This window comes from Adiantum capillus-veneris, chromosome 30 (assembly GCF_014529385.1).
Source record: "Adiantum capillus-veneris isolate H3 chromosome 30, ASM1452938v2, whole genome shotgun sequence".
NCBI lineage: Eukaryota > Viridiplantae > Streptophyta > Polypodiopsida > Polypodiales > Pteridaceae > Adiantum > Adiantum capillus-veneris.
In genome coordinates this window covers 112,880,026-112,894,578 of record NC_140960.1, presented here as the reverse complement: position 1 = coordinate 112,894,578, position 14,553 = coordinate 112,880,026, and the positions used below count along the sequence as shown (strand labels likewise).

The window sequence follows — 14,553 nt, the reverse complement described above, 5'->3', positions numbered from 1 at the left end:
GCTCAAATGGAGAAATTGAAAATATATTGATGCCATCAGAAGAACAAGACGAACATGCATAAAATTTTTCAATCAAAACAACAGATGGAAGGAAGCCTAAATCAGGTCACCAAGGCTTGCTTTTGCAAATTCTTGCACAATGAGCTAACGGAATTCGATTGAAGAAATTTTTGAGTCGAACGTAGATTTCATGGCCTAGTAGGACTAACATGGGAATCTGGGAAAAAATAGTTTGGAAAGTTCGAGTATAGATATCCAAGGTAGCCCAAAATCACCTCATTTTCACTAGTCACTCTTGGAGGACAGAGCTTTCTGCCTTCTTCGCGTGCGGTTTTGCGGAGTCCGCTGTCGCCCATTTATAGCGCCGTCTCACACGAGACATGAAGGGTAAGTTCTAAACTCATCAAAGTACATTTCAATACGATCGAATAGCATGTCTAGGCTTAGGAAAAAACCCTAGAATCCCAGCTGCGCACAAACTCCTACGACACAAAATTGACCATAGTGGCCTGTCAGCTCAACCGAATTGGATGAGACTTGAAATGTAGCATGCCCCTATGTAAGAACTAGGGAACTAGACCCTCAAATCCTCCTCCCAACCTCTCTTTATATAGGCGGGCTCCTAGCCCCTTGCCCTAGACGGATCCCCTGTCCACATTGCCTAGCTCGACCCTTGGCCGTAGTCTATGACTATCTTAGTTCTTAGGGTACATGACGCTTGTCCTGACATTACTCCCCCCTTAAAGAAGATTTTTCTTCCTCGAAAACAAAAGTGGGAAACTTCTTCTTAAGAACACTAATGTTTTCCCAAGTGGCACCTTCTTCAAGTCGGTCTTTCCACTTGATTAAGGCTTGTTGTCGTACATGATGTCGTGTACGCAACTCATGATAATCCATAACACATTCAGGTTCATGTGGTAAAGTAGGAGGTTCAATGTAATCAACCAAAACCTGTTGGTCAATGACGTTGTCGTCCCCATGTAACCGCTTTCGTAGACGGCTTACATGAAACACTGGATGAATGCGAGAGTGTGATGGTAGTAGTAGTTTGTACGCACGATCACCAACTCGCTTGAGTATTTTGAAAGGCCCACAATATCGGGGAGATAATTTAGGTGTCGGTCCAATTTTCAGACTTTCTAAATGTTCTTGCACACGTAAAAATACTTCCTCCCCTTCTTCGAAGGTAACTTGTCGACGTTTCTCATCAGCGTATTTCTTATACCGATCCTGTGCTTGTTGGACATTTTGACGAGAAAGTTTCAGCATATCCATGTGGTCTTGGAGAAAATCCTTAACCTGTTGGAGTTTTTCGGTTGCCAACCCCACTGTAACTGGTGACCTAGGTTGAAACCCGTACATGAGCATGAAAGGACTAAAGCCTGTTGTGACATGCTTAGAACTATTGAGGCAAACTCAAGAATAGGTAAGTATTCTTCCCAGCCTGTCTATTTTTTGCTGACGTATGCTCTTAGCATATCCTCTAGCACCTGGTTAACCCGTTCCGTTTGACCATCGGTTTCTGGACGGTCAGCTGTACTGAGGTTGAGTTGTGTACCCAATCATTTAAATACAGCTCTTCAAAAGTGGCTGTTAAACTTGGGATCACAGTCGCTAACAATATTCCTTGGTAACCCATACAATTTGTATAGATTGTCCACAAATAACCTTGCTAGTTCCAGTGTCTTAACTGTTGATTTGGTCGGAATAAACTTACATAGTTGAGTCAACCTGTCTACGACCACCCATACTGAGTCAATCTTTTAAATACAGCTCTTCAAAAGTGGCTGTTAAACTTGGGATCACAGTCGCTAAAAATATTACTTGGCAACCCATACAATTTGTATAGATTGTCCACAAATAACCTTGCTAGCTCCAGTGTCTTAACCATTGATTTGGTCGGAATAAACTTACATAGTTTAGTCAACCTGTCTACGACCACCCATACTGAGTCATGACCTCGTATAGTAGTTGGTAAACCTACTATGAAATCCATGGAGATACTTTTTCATTTTCCATTGGGAATTTCCAAAGGATGTAAGAGTCCGCCTGGTTTCAGGCACTCTGCTTTGTTAACTTGAAATTTTTGGCAATGCAAGACATAAGCTTGAACAAAGCCATGTAGACCTGGCCAGTAAAACTGTCATCGTACGAGAGAATAAGTTTTTCTAATCCCCGGGTGCCCTGCACTTGGACTATCATGACATTCATAAGAATTTGGCGCCGAATGTTTGTGTCCATCGGTACACAAACTCTCCCCTTGTGGAGTAGGTACCCATTGTCGATGGTAAAATGCTTCCATCACTGTAGTTCATCACTTGATAAAGGAGAACTAGGTGTGGAGGTTAACTATACACTACCTGCATTGGAGTGAGAAGGATCCCTCTTTTGAACATGGCTCCACACTTTGGAATATTTTTCATCTTGCTCATATTTTCCCTTGAGAGATTCTAAAAATTCACTACGAAGTTCCGTGAACAAGAGCGAATTGATCTCTGGCATTCGACTGAGAGCGTCTGCCACTACATTGTATCGGCCTTTGCGATACCTTAACTTGGCATCATATTCCTAAAGGATCTCGGTCCACCTGGCTTTTCGACCCTTTAAATTTGTTTGTTGTGTAAACCATTTGATGCTTTCATGGTCAAACACAATCTCGAACTGAGCACCATATAGATAGTGACGCCATGTCTTTAAGGCAGACACTATTGCATAGAGTTCACGTTCGTAAGCAGAATAATGCTGCTCAGCAGCATCAAGCTTCTTACTTTCAAATGCAATTGGCCGTCCGTCTTGTAACAGGATTGCTCCAATGGCATAGTCACTAGCATCCCTTTCGAAAACGAATGGTTTCAAAGGATCTACAATAGCCAGTATAGGAGCTGTAGCTAATGCATCTTTGAGTGTTTCAAAACTCTGCTGTTGAGAGGAACCCCAGTGAAAAGCCTTACCTTTGCCTTTTATTTGGTCCATCATAGGTACAACAAGGTGAGCATAGTTTTTAACGAACCTTCGGTAAAAACTGCAAAGCCTAAAAAGATCTTTAATCCTTCCAGATTTTTAGGAGGTGGCCATTTTTGGATGGTATCCACTTTGGATTGATCCATGTATAGTCCATTAGCTGAAATGACATGCTCTAAATAATGAATTTCTTCCTTGAGAAAATTACATTTAGATTCCTTGGCATATAACTTGTTTGCACGTAACAACTCAAACACCTGCCTGAGATGTTGTAAGTGCTCTTCTTCAGAAGCACTATAAACTAGAATGTTATCAAGGAACACAATGAAAAATTTGCCCAAATATGGTTTCAAGACAGTGGACACTATCCATAAGTGTCACGAATGTCGCGGGCGCATTGGTTAAACCCAAAGGGCATCACCAAAAACTCATAATGTCCAAACCGTGTTCGGAATGCAGTCTTAGGTATATTGGCAAGCCGAATACGGACTTGGTGATATCCTGACCGTAAGTCGATTTTCGTAAAAATGCAAGCATGAGTTAGCTTATCAAATAACTCATCTACCCTTGGCAATGGGTATTTGTTCTTAACTGTAACCACATTTAAACCTCGGTAGTCTACGCACATGCGCATACTACCGTCCTTTTTCTTCACCAAAAGGATAGGCGAAGCCCATGGTGAAGAACTGGGTTGTATAAACCCTCTGCTAAGGTAGTCAGCAAGCTGATGTTCCACCTCAGTAGCCTCTGAGTAACTCATACGGTAAGGTGGTTTACTAACAGGTTTACAGCTTGCAGCCACGTCAATGCCATGTGGCACTAAGCGTGTCGGCGGTAAACCTGATGGAAAATCATTAGGAAAGACATCTTGAAATTCCTTTAACAATTTTTGTAACTGATTAGCAACGTTTTCTTGTGTAGAATTAGAAATTGGCGGAATAGAGGAGAGAGAAGCATGCGGCGTTGAGAAATGTTCAACATACTCAATGTTAGAAGAAAATGAGACAGTGAGTAACACAAGAAAACCTGTTCTATTTCATTATAAAAAACGAGCTGCATAAGCTTGGCAGTACAAATCAGTGGTGATGATGGTATGTCCTTTTCTCCTAACAACAACACATGTGTGCCATGGGAATCAAACATCAAACTGTTGTGCTCATAGCTACGCATCAGTGATGGCCCTAGGCTATGCAACCACTCCCTACCAAGAACCACATCAGCCCTTTCCATTTTCAAAACTTGAAAATCCAAACAAGTAGAGTACCCTTGTACTTCCAATGGAACAGCTCGGCATTGAATATCCCATATTTCACTATTTTGTCCATTCATCATTGCTACCTTGTAGCGGTGGGTACTCGGAGTTTGAGCTTTTTCACCAATCCATAATTGATGAAATTGTGCGTAGCACCGTCATCTACCAAGATGCGCACCTTGTGCCCTTGCAGATATCCGTGCATACGTACTAACTCATGTGGTCCAAAGGTTTGTTTCCACATGGAAGCTGTGAGACAGCATTCATGCACCACCTCAGTGTGTGTTACTTCCACTGTAGAGAACTTGGAGGAAGACTCGAGAGGGAGTAGTTGCACCGTGTGCACTGCTTTCTCCTTCCCCTGGGCAGCAGATTTCCCCTTGGGACAATCCTTTTTGCCATGGCCTCTTCCTAAGCATTGAAAACATAGGTTCTCTTTCTTGGCCTTATCAAAATCCTCAGGGGAGAGAGGACCCCTGGACCCCTTGGGTTTTTTAGATGCATCTGAATTAGCAACTATAAATTTTCTTTTGTTGTGCCCATACTGAGTGTGTGTGTTACCGCATGTGTATTAGCAGTCACGTTATGTTATGTGTTTTGTTATCATCAGGGTCATCATGAATATGTGCTTTCACTATGGCTTCCTCAAGTGTTTTAGGGTCCTGGGATTTGACATACTTCTTAAGTTATGGAGTCAAACCGTGTATGAACCCTCATACTTGTTGAAAGGTATCCAAGCCTTCCAACTTGAGGATGACATCCCTATAGTGAGATATACATTCAAGGAGTGATGGAAATTGGCGCATGGAACACGTGTCCCAAGCAGTACAATTCCGATTGGCCTCGTTTGTAGGCAAAAATTCCTTGCTAAACATTGATTCAAAGGCTTTCCAACTCTGTGGTATGATGTTCTTCTCCTTGAGAGACATCCACCATTTGTAGGCCTTGCCTTCCAGAGTTAAGCTCGTTTGCAGAGCTCTTATTGCATCCGGAGTTTGCCGTAAGGCGTGAATTCCATCCCATTTACTGAGAAAGATGTTCACTGCATCCTTATTGCGGTCCCATTCTTCGCCTTTGAAAACTGGTGGTTTGAAATTATTCAACAAATCATCTACCTCTTTGGCAGTGAGAGTATGCAGTGTTTCATTAATTGGGCCTTGCCCTTGTGTTCCAACGTGCTCATGCATGTGGGTGTCAGCCGGACTCTTAATCTGCTGTTGCATCAATTGAATGACTAAAGTGGAAAGTTTAGTGACATTTTCATTTAAAGCCTTAAAATTTTCATCCATGACTGTCATGCGTGTCTGAAGTGCACGAAATTCTTGAATATCGAGCAATTCATAAGTATCTTCTCCTACCGTAGCGTCGTGGGTACTCTCCTTGAGAGGATCCGGCCGGTAGCCGTCATTAGCAGGGTCGGGATTACTTTGCTCAAAATCGAATGTCATGTTGATATCCGAATCCATGGCTACACAGTGCAGTGAAAGAAGTACTGAGAAAAAAACATACCTGATTTTGGTAGCACTTGCAAAGTATAGCGAACTCCCCTTTGCGCATCGTAGCACTTAATCGTCGAACAAACAATAATTTTCACGGGTGGGGTACAAATCGAGCTCCGTACCGTGTATGGTTGAAGCTTTACCTTTGAGTCGAAGCTTAATTATTGGAAGTGTCGACTATTATGTTGCTTGAATGTCTCTTGAAGTCGTCGCCAAAAAAAAATTGCAGGTGCTGTAAATTTCTACAGGTACTGAGCGTAGTCCAACTTCGGGAGATTCGATGGGAAGCCGAGTGTTTGCCTTGCTTGTGTTGCTCTGGCTTGCTTGACTGCTTGGTTCGCCGAATTGGCTGTGGGAAGGGCCACTAGTAGTGGCCAAGGGCTAAGGCTAATGGCCAAAGGCCTCACAATGTGAAAGTAGAAGATTATGAAGCCAAAAAAAACGAGCAGCAGCGTGCGTTTTTCTGCGAGGCCGAAGATGAAGATGGGGTGGCTAGGTGAGGCCGGCTATGGCCGAGAACTATTGGCGCAAGTATCTACCTTCCCATGGTGCTCCTTCCAAGCCCAAGAACTCGCGACTTCATGCACCATACACACAGTTCCAAAACGGGACAAGCCGCCCGATTTGGCAAGAAAATTGTCTATATTTGGAAATGCCCCAATAAAGCCACGGTTCTCACCCAAAGAGCTTGCTTTTAAGGACCTAAAGAGACCACGCCTAGAGAGAGAGTGGAAGAGACTCTTAAGCTCTGATACCAGTGTAAGAACTAGGGAACTAGACCCTCAGATCCTCCTCCCAACCTCCCTTTATATAGGCGGGCTCCTAGCCCCTTGCCCTAGAAGGATCCCCTGTCCACATTGCCTAGCCCGACCCTTGAGCGTAGTCCATGACTATCCTAGTTCTTAGGGTACAGGACCCTTGTCCTGACACCCTAGATAGTAGAACATTTCCATATCATTAGATGACCATTAGACAGGGGTCAAGGGGGTCCCAAGTAAATAATCTAGGTTTTTTCCACATGCCAGAATTGATTCTGACTCCACAGATAGCTTATAGATGAGGTCTATACACAATGTACCTAAATGGTTTCATGAAAACAGTCAAGGCAAGCTCTCAAACATCAAAAAATAGCTCAAAGACTACAAAGTGTCAAATTGGACATATGAAGTAAAATTGATTCCAAATGAGCCCAAATTGGATGAGCAGTATCAGGACTATGTAGCGGACAAGTCCATGGCTTCAAAAGTGACTAACCAACTTTATAGGCCAAGTAGTCACAAAAATCGCCGATTTCACAATCGACAAGAGCACGAAGTGATGCCGACACGATCAAACTTTACCAATTCATTTTAGGACTTGTTCTAGATCTATGTATTAAAGAGTTTTAGGTCATCAACTTGTCATTTCATGCCAAAAAAGTGACTGCTGTAAATAATCACGATTATTTACTTTTGTGTAGTTTTGGCTTGAAATTCATCTTTTCACTTCACCTGTCACTTGTACACATCTATTACATGCCACATGTCAAGTATGAGCCAAAATGATAAAGACAAACTCTGATTTTGTCAAAAAAATGCACTAAAGGATTTTTAGTCCAATTTATGAGTTAATTGTCACATGTTTTGATCCAAATCACCCCATATCTCACACACAGACTCTACATCATGCCTAGAACCAACTTGCAACAAAAAATGTACAAGTTGATGAAAAAGTTAATAATCACGATTATTTACTTTTTTACCAAAATGGATTCAAATCGCAACTTTGACCTCATGGAACCAAAGTACATGATGTTCCAAGCCCACTAATCAAGTTTGATCAGATTTGAATCTCAAAAACTCAAAATCCCCTTATATCTACTGTTTTAGAGTCTAAAGCCTAAACCTGACACCATTTCCACCCAGTGCACTTAAATGAACCCACATTTCACTCAGAGTACCTAAATGCCATATGTTTCAAGCCCGTCATGTCAAAAATACAAAAAGCTGGAAAAAATCCCCAGCTGTCAATAATCACGATTATTTACTTTTGTTGCAAATTTTGCCTGGATTGCATGATTTTGATCTCTACATGTTTTTATGCATCTATGCATGCTCCAAAATTGATTTGAAGCAAAATGGACATCATTTGCCAACTATTCAGGCTCAAGGAATTTCAGAGCGGAATCCGCAGAATTTTCTAACTTTGACATTGTATTCACCTAATAGGTGCAATGCAAGCAATTGAGAAGGCAAAGAAAAGGATGTCTCAAAAAGATAAGCGGCAAGAATTGCCACCGTACCAGTTAGATCCGAGCTCAGTGAAGACGACAAAGGCAACCTAACTGTCTAAAGAGCAACTCGAAGAAAACAACACAACCGTCTTCACTGGCAGATTCAAGAGTGAAGAAGGACACCAGGTAGAATTACAATTGCTACCCAAGGAGGTTTATGATGTAGCTGCAAAGCTAGACACTAAAGAGGCCAACATAAGACTGAGTCTTCGAGATTTCTACGACCAGGAGCCATGCGGAGTGGATTTCCAAAAAGCCTATGAACTGTTATCTACAATCAAATAAGATGGATCGGCTCAAATCACGGATCAACAGGGGCAAAAGGTTGAAGTGGTTATCACCAAGGATATAGTGGCCAAGGCACTTAAGATGTCAATAGAAGTTATGACAATAAGAGCCAGGGATAGGAAAATAGCAAGTACTTTTACAAAGGATATTGCTGCCGCCACCTTCTCTCATCTCATCCTAAGGCAAGTGGAGGATCCAGCTCGCCTTTACCACCAATATTTTCACTTTCTTTCAAAGAGACCGCCACGGTACACAACTCCAAATCATGCAACTACGACTACTTTCACTCAAGTGTTGAAGTCGACAACAAGGCAAGCTATAGATCACACATAATACGTGCTTACAACACTGAAGGGCACAAAGAAAGAGGGAAAGATAACATATTTGGGTGCACAAGAATAGCATACCATGCTATTGGAATGGTCGACAACTTTCCGCCAGCCCTAGATCAGAAAACATGGATCATCTCATCTCAACCTTCTCCATGAACCACTATATCATCAAAAAGAGTCTATAAATAAGATGAGGAATATGTAGAAAGCTCGTCAGAAGCCCACAACAGTGAAAGTTTGGACAATGAAGAAACGAGGACAAGGAGAGAAGCAATGAGTGGCAGCTCATCAAGAGGAACCTCAATAAAAAAGAGCAAGATTTGAAAGAGAGAAACAATCATACAAAAGAAGCCGCCAAGTTGCAGGTGAAAACCCTAAGAAATGAGCCCGAGGGAGGTAAAGGGTCCAAGGACCAAGAACCCCGCAAAGAAGGTTCCAGAGGATCCAAAGGATTTACTGGAGCGGATGTATGCTGAGACCGAAGCATTGAAGATTAAGGAAGCTCTAGAAGCTCAAAGAAAAGAAAAAGAAGAAGCAGCTGAGCAACAAAAGCAAGCAGAAGCTGCACAACAAAGTGAGTCACATCCTGAACAAGGAGAGATGCCTGGGGGACTCACTCTATATACAAAATAGGATGCCACCTGCGAGCGGACAACTGTGATAAAATCCCTATATACGACTTAGATTAGGGAATAAGACCCCCCTTTCTATGCTTATACGACAATCAATGGAGAAACTATCATACCCCTATCTTACATATAAAATTTAGGTCTCACATGATCTAACTAAGTAAAACTAGTAAAAGAGTGTGTAGCATAGTGACTGGCAACGTACTAAGGAACCACTTCTGTTGATAACTAGATGTATTCTCAATGTGTCTTAGTTTGACTTTCAAATTGTATGCCCGATCACCTTGCACTCTAGCTACTTGCCCAATTCTGAGCCATCCAAAGCTGGTGTAAAGCAACCCTTGACCTACTCCAAATCAACCCTTATCTATGATTGGCCTGATGAAAAATTTGATGTGTGACCTGATCTAAAAAACTTTCCCAAAATTCATTCGAGTTCCAGTACACACCAATGACCAATCGTTATAAGTAATCAACACGGATCAGGTCCCCCCCCCCCCCCCCAAATAGATATGATACCCCCCTCCATTATTTTTAAGCTTGGGAGATAAATTATTGGGAGCCTGCCCCTAACTTATACGCTTATGTAACTTGTAAAAAACCCCCCCTCCCCTACACTTACGTGGTGCGGTAAGTTTTCCATGGTGAATCCCCCGAGGAGAGATGTCTCCAAGACCCTCTTCACCACCTGCAGAACAAGAACATCAGCTGATGCCAAGTCCAAGGCCTTCACCAATAGCTAAATCAAACGAAGGAGAGGACGTAAAGGGAAAAGAGCCTGAGCAACAGGAAGAGGCACGCTTTGAACGGCCCATGGAAGCCAAAAAAACTGAAGCGAGACCTTCTTCTACAACCACTCAAGCAGAACTAGCTGAGGGATCCACGAGGCCTGAAGGAGAATCAGTGGGGCCATCTACAAGGCCACAAGCAGAATCCATTGCACCAACAAAAGAGCCAAAAACCAAAACTACCGAAACTTCTAAGCATCCCTAGGTAGAACCAGAAGACTGGGAAACCATAGATGAAGTCATGCAGGTAAATGAGTATGCAAAGCAAATGTAGTTGATGACAAAAAAGATGAGAACAACAACAATTAGCCGTAGTGCCAAGGCTAAAGAACTGGAACAGGTAATAGATGCTCTACAAGGTGAGCTAGAGGAAAAAATGAACATTATTAAAGATATTCAAGACAGATTAAAGAGCTGAAAAACGAAGCAGAACAACATTGAACTGTCAAGGAAAGACATAAAAAAGAGATAGAAGATCTGGGGGAGCTCCTCACGAATAGTATCTGATGCATGCAAGAGTAAGGACCAACAATTGACTGAAGTGACGAATGAACTTAAAATCACTACTCAGTCAGTCCAAAAGATCCAAGTGCAACTAGATGTAGCCAATGCCTCCTTGCAGTACTTTGAGCAAAGAATCAATGATCAAGTGGTATTTCTAAGGCAGATAAAAGAAAACCTTGCTATAGCTTCACTCAAGGAAACAGATAAAGTCTACAAGACTTTAGAGAAGAGGAACAAAGACCTTGAACCTGAGTTGAAGCTTGAACAAACACAAAGACGAGACCTTGCATTAATGCGGGTACAAAAAGAAAAGCAACTACTCAAGGAGACAGAAGATTTGAAGAGAGCCAATCAGCTATTGAGAGAAGGACATACAAAAGCTCAAGAGGAGCCTAGGAACTTCTGAACAACCGATCATAGACATACCATCAGTCTCCTTTGTTGATATGGAAACACAACTATCAGAACAGCTAGCAAGAGAGTTAGAGTTTCAAGTGCCAATCATTGAAGACGAGCAAGTGCCAATGGTCCAGCTTTTTAAAGCTGAAGAGGATGCATTGAAAGAGCAGATTGTCCAGTAAGTAGATGCTGAATGGAAGGAAGGCAACAATGGATTGAGAGTTGAGAGTTCTTCACTCAGTAAATGTAACTCAACTCACTCCCAACCAAATCAATGCTCAATGGCATCAGCAGTCACTGCCCTACCCATTGATAAAGGTGGAGCTACTTCAAGTTAAAGAAATACTTTACAAGAATATGCAGGCAGAAGAATCAGATTCTCTCCACCCCAAATGGAGAAAGAAATGGCTCAACAAGAGTTATAGATACCTCATTCTGTTTACACGAGCACCTGCAACAATACAAAAGGATCCCACATTTTGTCCAGTACCAAGGGTAAGGACATGGCAGGCACACGATGCATTGAGGAAGAAGAGACCAACATGTCTCAACTACCCAAGACTACCAGCTCTAGATTAGGGACCACCAACAAAGGAATACATAGTGAAAACCCTAACGGACGTCATGAACTTCTTTAAAAGCCTTCCCGACCTCTTGTGTACAATGCTCTATAAAATCTGCAGAATGCTGCTTACATGCACTCAAACTTTTCATGAGCCTGAGCAAGCAGGAGCACCATGGATGTTTTTTCTAGAAGGCAACAAAGGGTTATGCTATGATTTGAGTGGACAACCCTCAGAAGAAGTCCTCTATGGCTTCTACGCTAGATGCATGTTTTTGCCATCAAGCAATATGTTGGCATTTGAAGAGGCATTTTATACAGGATTCTTCACATGGCGTGCAAAGAATTTTGGGCTAGTAATAAAAAACTTTACATCAAGGTTTGTTGGCTATTCTGCCATCGAACTTAAAAACAAAGTCACCATGCAGTTTTTGTAAGTCCCTGACAAAGAAAGGCGAATCAGATATGAGAAAGCTCTACACGCGCTTAAAGACCGCCTCTCCAAGCATCAACCTGAAGGCTACTTCAATCAATGAAGCTGTATCAAGGGACTACACGGTCAAGGAGGGGGGAATGTTAGCAGCAAGCTAACTTAGTTAACATTTTTCGGAACTTTTATTGTAAAACACTTATTATTTTGATAAATCGAGAATGTTGTAACTCTTATTTTTCAGATGGATAGTGTAATTGATGAACCGGGGCTATAAGCTTCTAGATTGTGTCAACTTATAATCTTTAGTTAGAGCTCTTAGATTATTAGTTTTTGACTAGAGAAACTTTGGCTAAGGTATAAAGACCAATTTTTGTAAGTTAATTTGAAGTTTTTGATAATAGAAACACATCGTGAACTAACGGTACTCACTTCTCTCCTTCTCACGTTTCCTACTTCTTTCCAGGTTGTCACATTGCAGTGCCGTCTGTTGCGTTGCAACCGTAGGTAAGAGCTCTACGCATTGACGTAAACATTTCATGGTAATTTTTGATTCTTTCTCAAGAGTTGATACAAAGGTTCTGCTACATGTACACAATGTGAAATCCAGATAACATAAAACACACATGCATGCAAAAATCTTTGAACCTCAGTCACATTTATATATGTCTCTTTGATTCTTTGAATTACATCAATCTTTGTTGGACAAGGTCTTCTACTACATGGCCCACACATATATCCTACAATAACTACTTCATTCACTCCAGATGTTGACTTTTGCCCATACAAGGTAAGGTTCACTTCTTCCAACTTTGAGAAGATTTTATCAAAATCATTAATATGGTTTGCCATATATATACTTGCAACACCCCCTCGAGTCCAACATTACATCTCTGTCACTTACATCACATCCTTTAATTGGTACATCGATTTAGCTTGTCACTAGTAATTTGCTTATATGTGATTGCAAAAAAGCGTGCAATTTCTTAAGAAAAGGTAAATATGACAAGTGCACTATTTGATAATCTTTCAAAATGGATAAAAATTTAAGACGTTTGAGTAGAATGAAGATTTTTACCTTCAATATTGACGGACTAGGTCTCCTCAATCTTCAAAAATTAAAAGGCTTTCAAAACATCTTAAGTACGTGAAGGTTGAGTTTTAGAAAAGACCCATCAATCTAAAAAGTCAAAATACTTTTTGTGTCCATATAAAGAGATGGTGTAGTTCACATTGATACATTAGTGTTTTTCATTTGCTTATATTCTCTTTAAAGTTTTCTTCTTTTTAGAGTGTTTATGCATTATACACTATGTAGATAGTGAATATATATATTTTGAAGCCATTAGGAAAGCCGTTAGGGATTGAGCCCATGACCTTTTGGGAAGGGAGGGGGGGAGGTTAAACAAATTCTCATAAAAAACGGGCAAACTCTCCATATAAAATTTTTCAAACCCATAAAGATTTAAATGTTAAGTTTCAGGTTTGCAGGTGAAAAACCCATAAATGATTAGAGAAATTTAGTCTAAAACCCTTCAAATTTTTGTCAGTTTACGTCTAAAATTTCTTATGTATAGTTTTCCACTTTTTTGGGAAAAAGGGTTTTTTTTTTTTCCCCTTCTAAGCGTGGTGCCATATATAGAAGGTCCACATTTGCGAGTGCGAGTGCGCAATCCGTTTAGTTTCGAAAGCGTTACTAGTTGCGTGTGCAGAGCAAGATGGAGTGGCTGAAGCCAGTATGGCTAGGCGAGTTTCTGGCAGCAGATTTTATCTGCACCAGGAAGGTCAAGGAGAACGTGTTTTGCATCAAGTGCAGGCAAGTGTTGAAGCAGATGGAAGCGGACGCTCACACAACGCCACAGCACCAGACGCTGAGGGTGGGCAAGACCAGCAACGTTCTGTCCGTTTGCGTGTCGCAGCTGAAGAACGACCTGCTTGACGTAAAAAGTATTCAGCAGTACCACGTCAATGGCGGCCTTATTTTGTACCTGCACGAACGTCCGGCCTGCGGCTTGGGTGCGGTTCCTCGCTCCCGCAACCGGCCGGTCCCCAACCCCTGCGCCTGGTGCGAACGATTGCTCATGGATCCGCCAGACCAAGTGCAATTTTGCTCCATCGAATGCAAATGGCGCGTCTGGCTCGAACACAATAAAGTCGAGATTGAGGCTGCCGGCTCAGAGCAGGATGATGACGAGGCGCCGGTCAGACCAGGCGAACAAAACGCTGACATTTCTATGGATGGACAAATTAACGCGGATGGAGAAAACGTTGCTGCTGAAGGAGAGACACCGTCGGTCGCAGATGCAGCCGTAACGACGAATGAGCAGAAAGCCATGGCTGCACCGGATGACTGACGTAGAGAAACAGGCTCCGTCCGATTACCCGACGGCTCGTTTTGTGTACAGGCGCCGTCGTAAGAGCAGTACCTCCCGCCGGGTTGACCTTAACACCTTGGATGGCGATCAGCCCTAGCTTCGCCATCCTTTCTTTTGAACTCGTTTTTTTGGAAGTGACTTAATTTTATTTTCTTGATGCAAGAAAGATGTCTTGTTAATTTCTCAAATCACTCACTCTCTCTCTCTCTCTCTCTCTCTCTCTATAAGAGAACCAAGGATATTCCTATTAAGTACTCAAACT

General features: G+C 42.0%; 1 protein-coding gene across 1 annotated transcript; it reads left to right on the top strand.

The window, feature by feature from the left end:
- Nucleotides 1–13,997: 13,997 nt before the first annotated feature.
- Nucleotides 13,998–14,270, top strand: LOC147418624 (uncharacterized). The gene has a single exon (XM_086507457.1). It carries the CDS (start codon nucleotides 13,998–14,000, stop codon nucleotides 14,268–14,270), a length of 273 nt encoding a protein of 90 aa, XP_086363583.1.
- The last annotated feature ends 283 nt before the right edge of the window (nucleotides 14,271–14,553 follow it).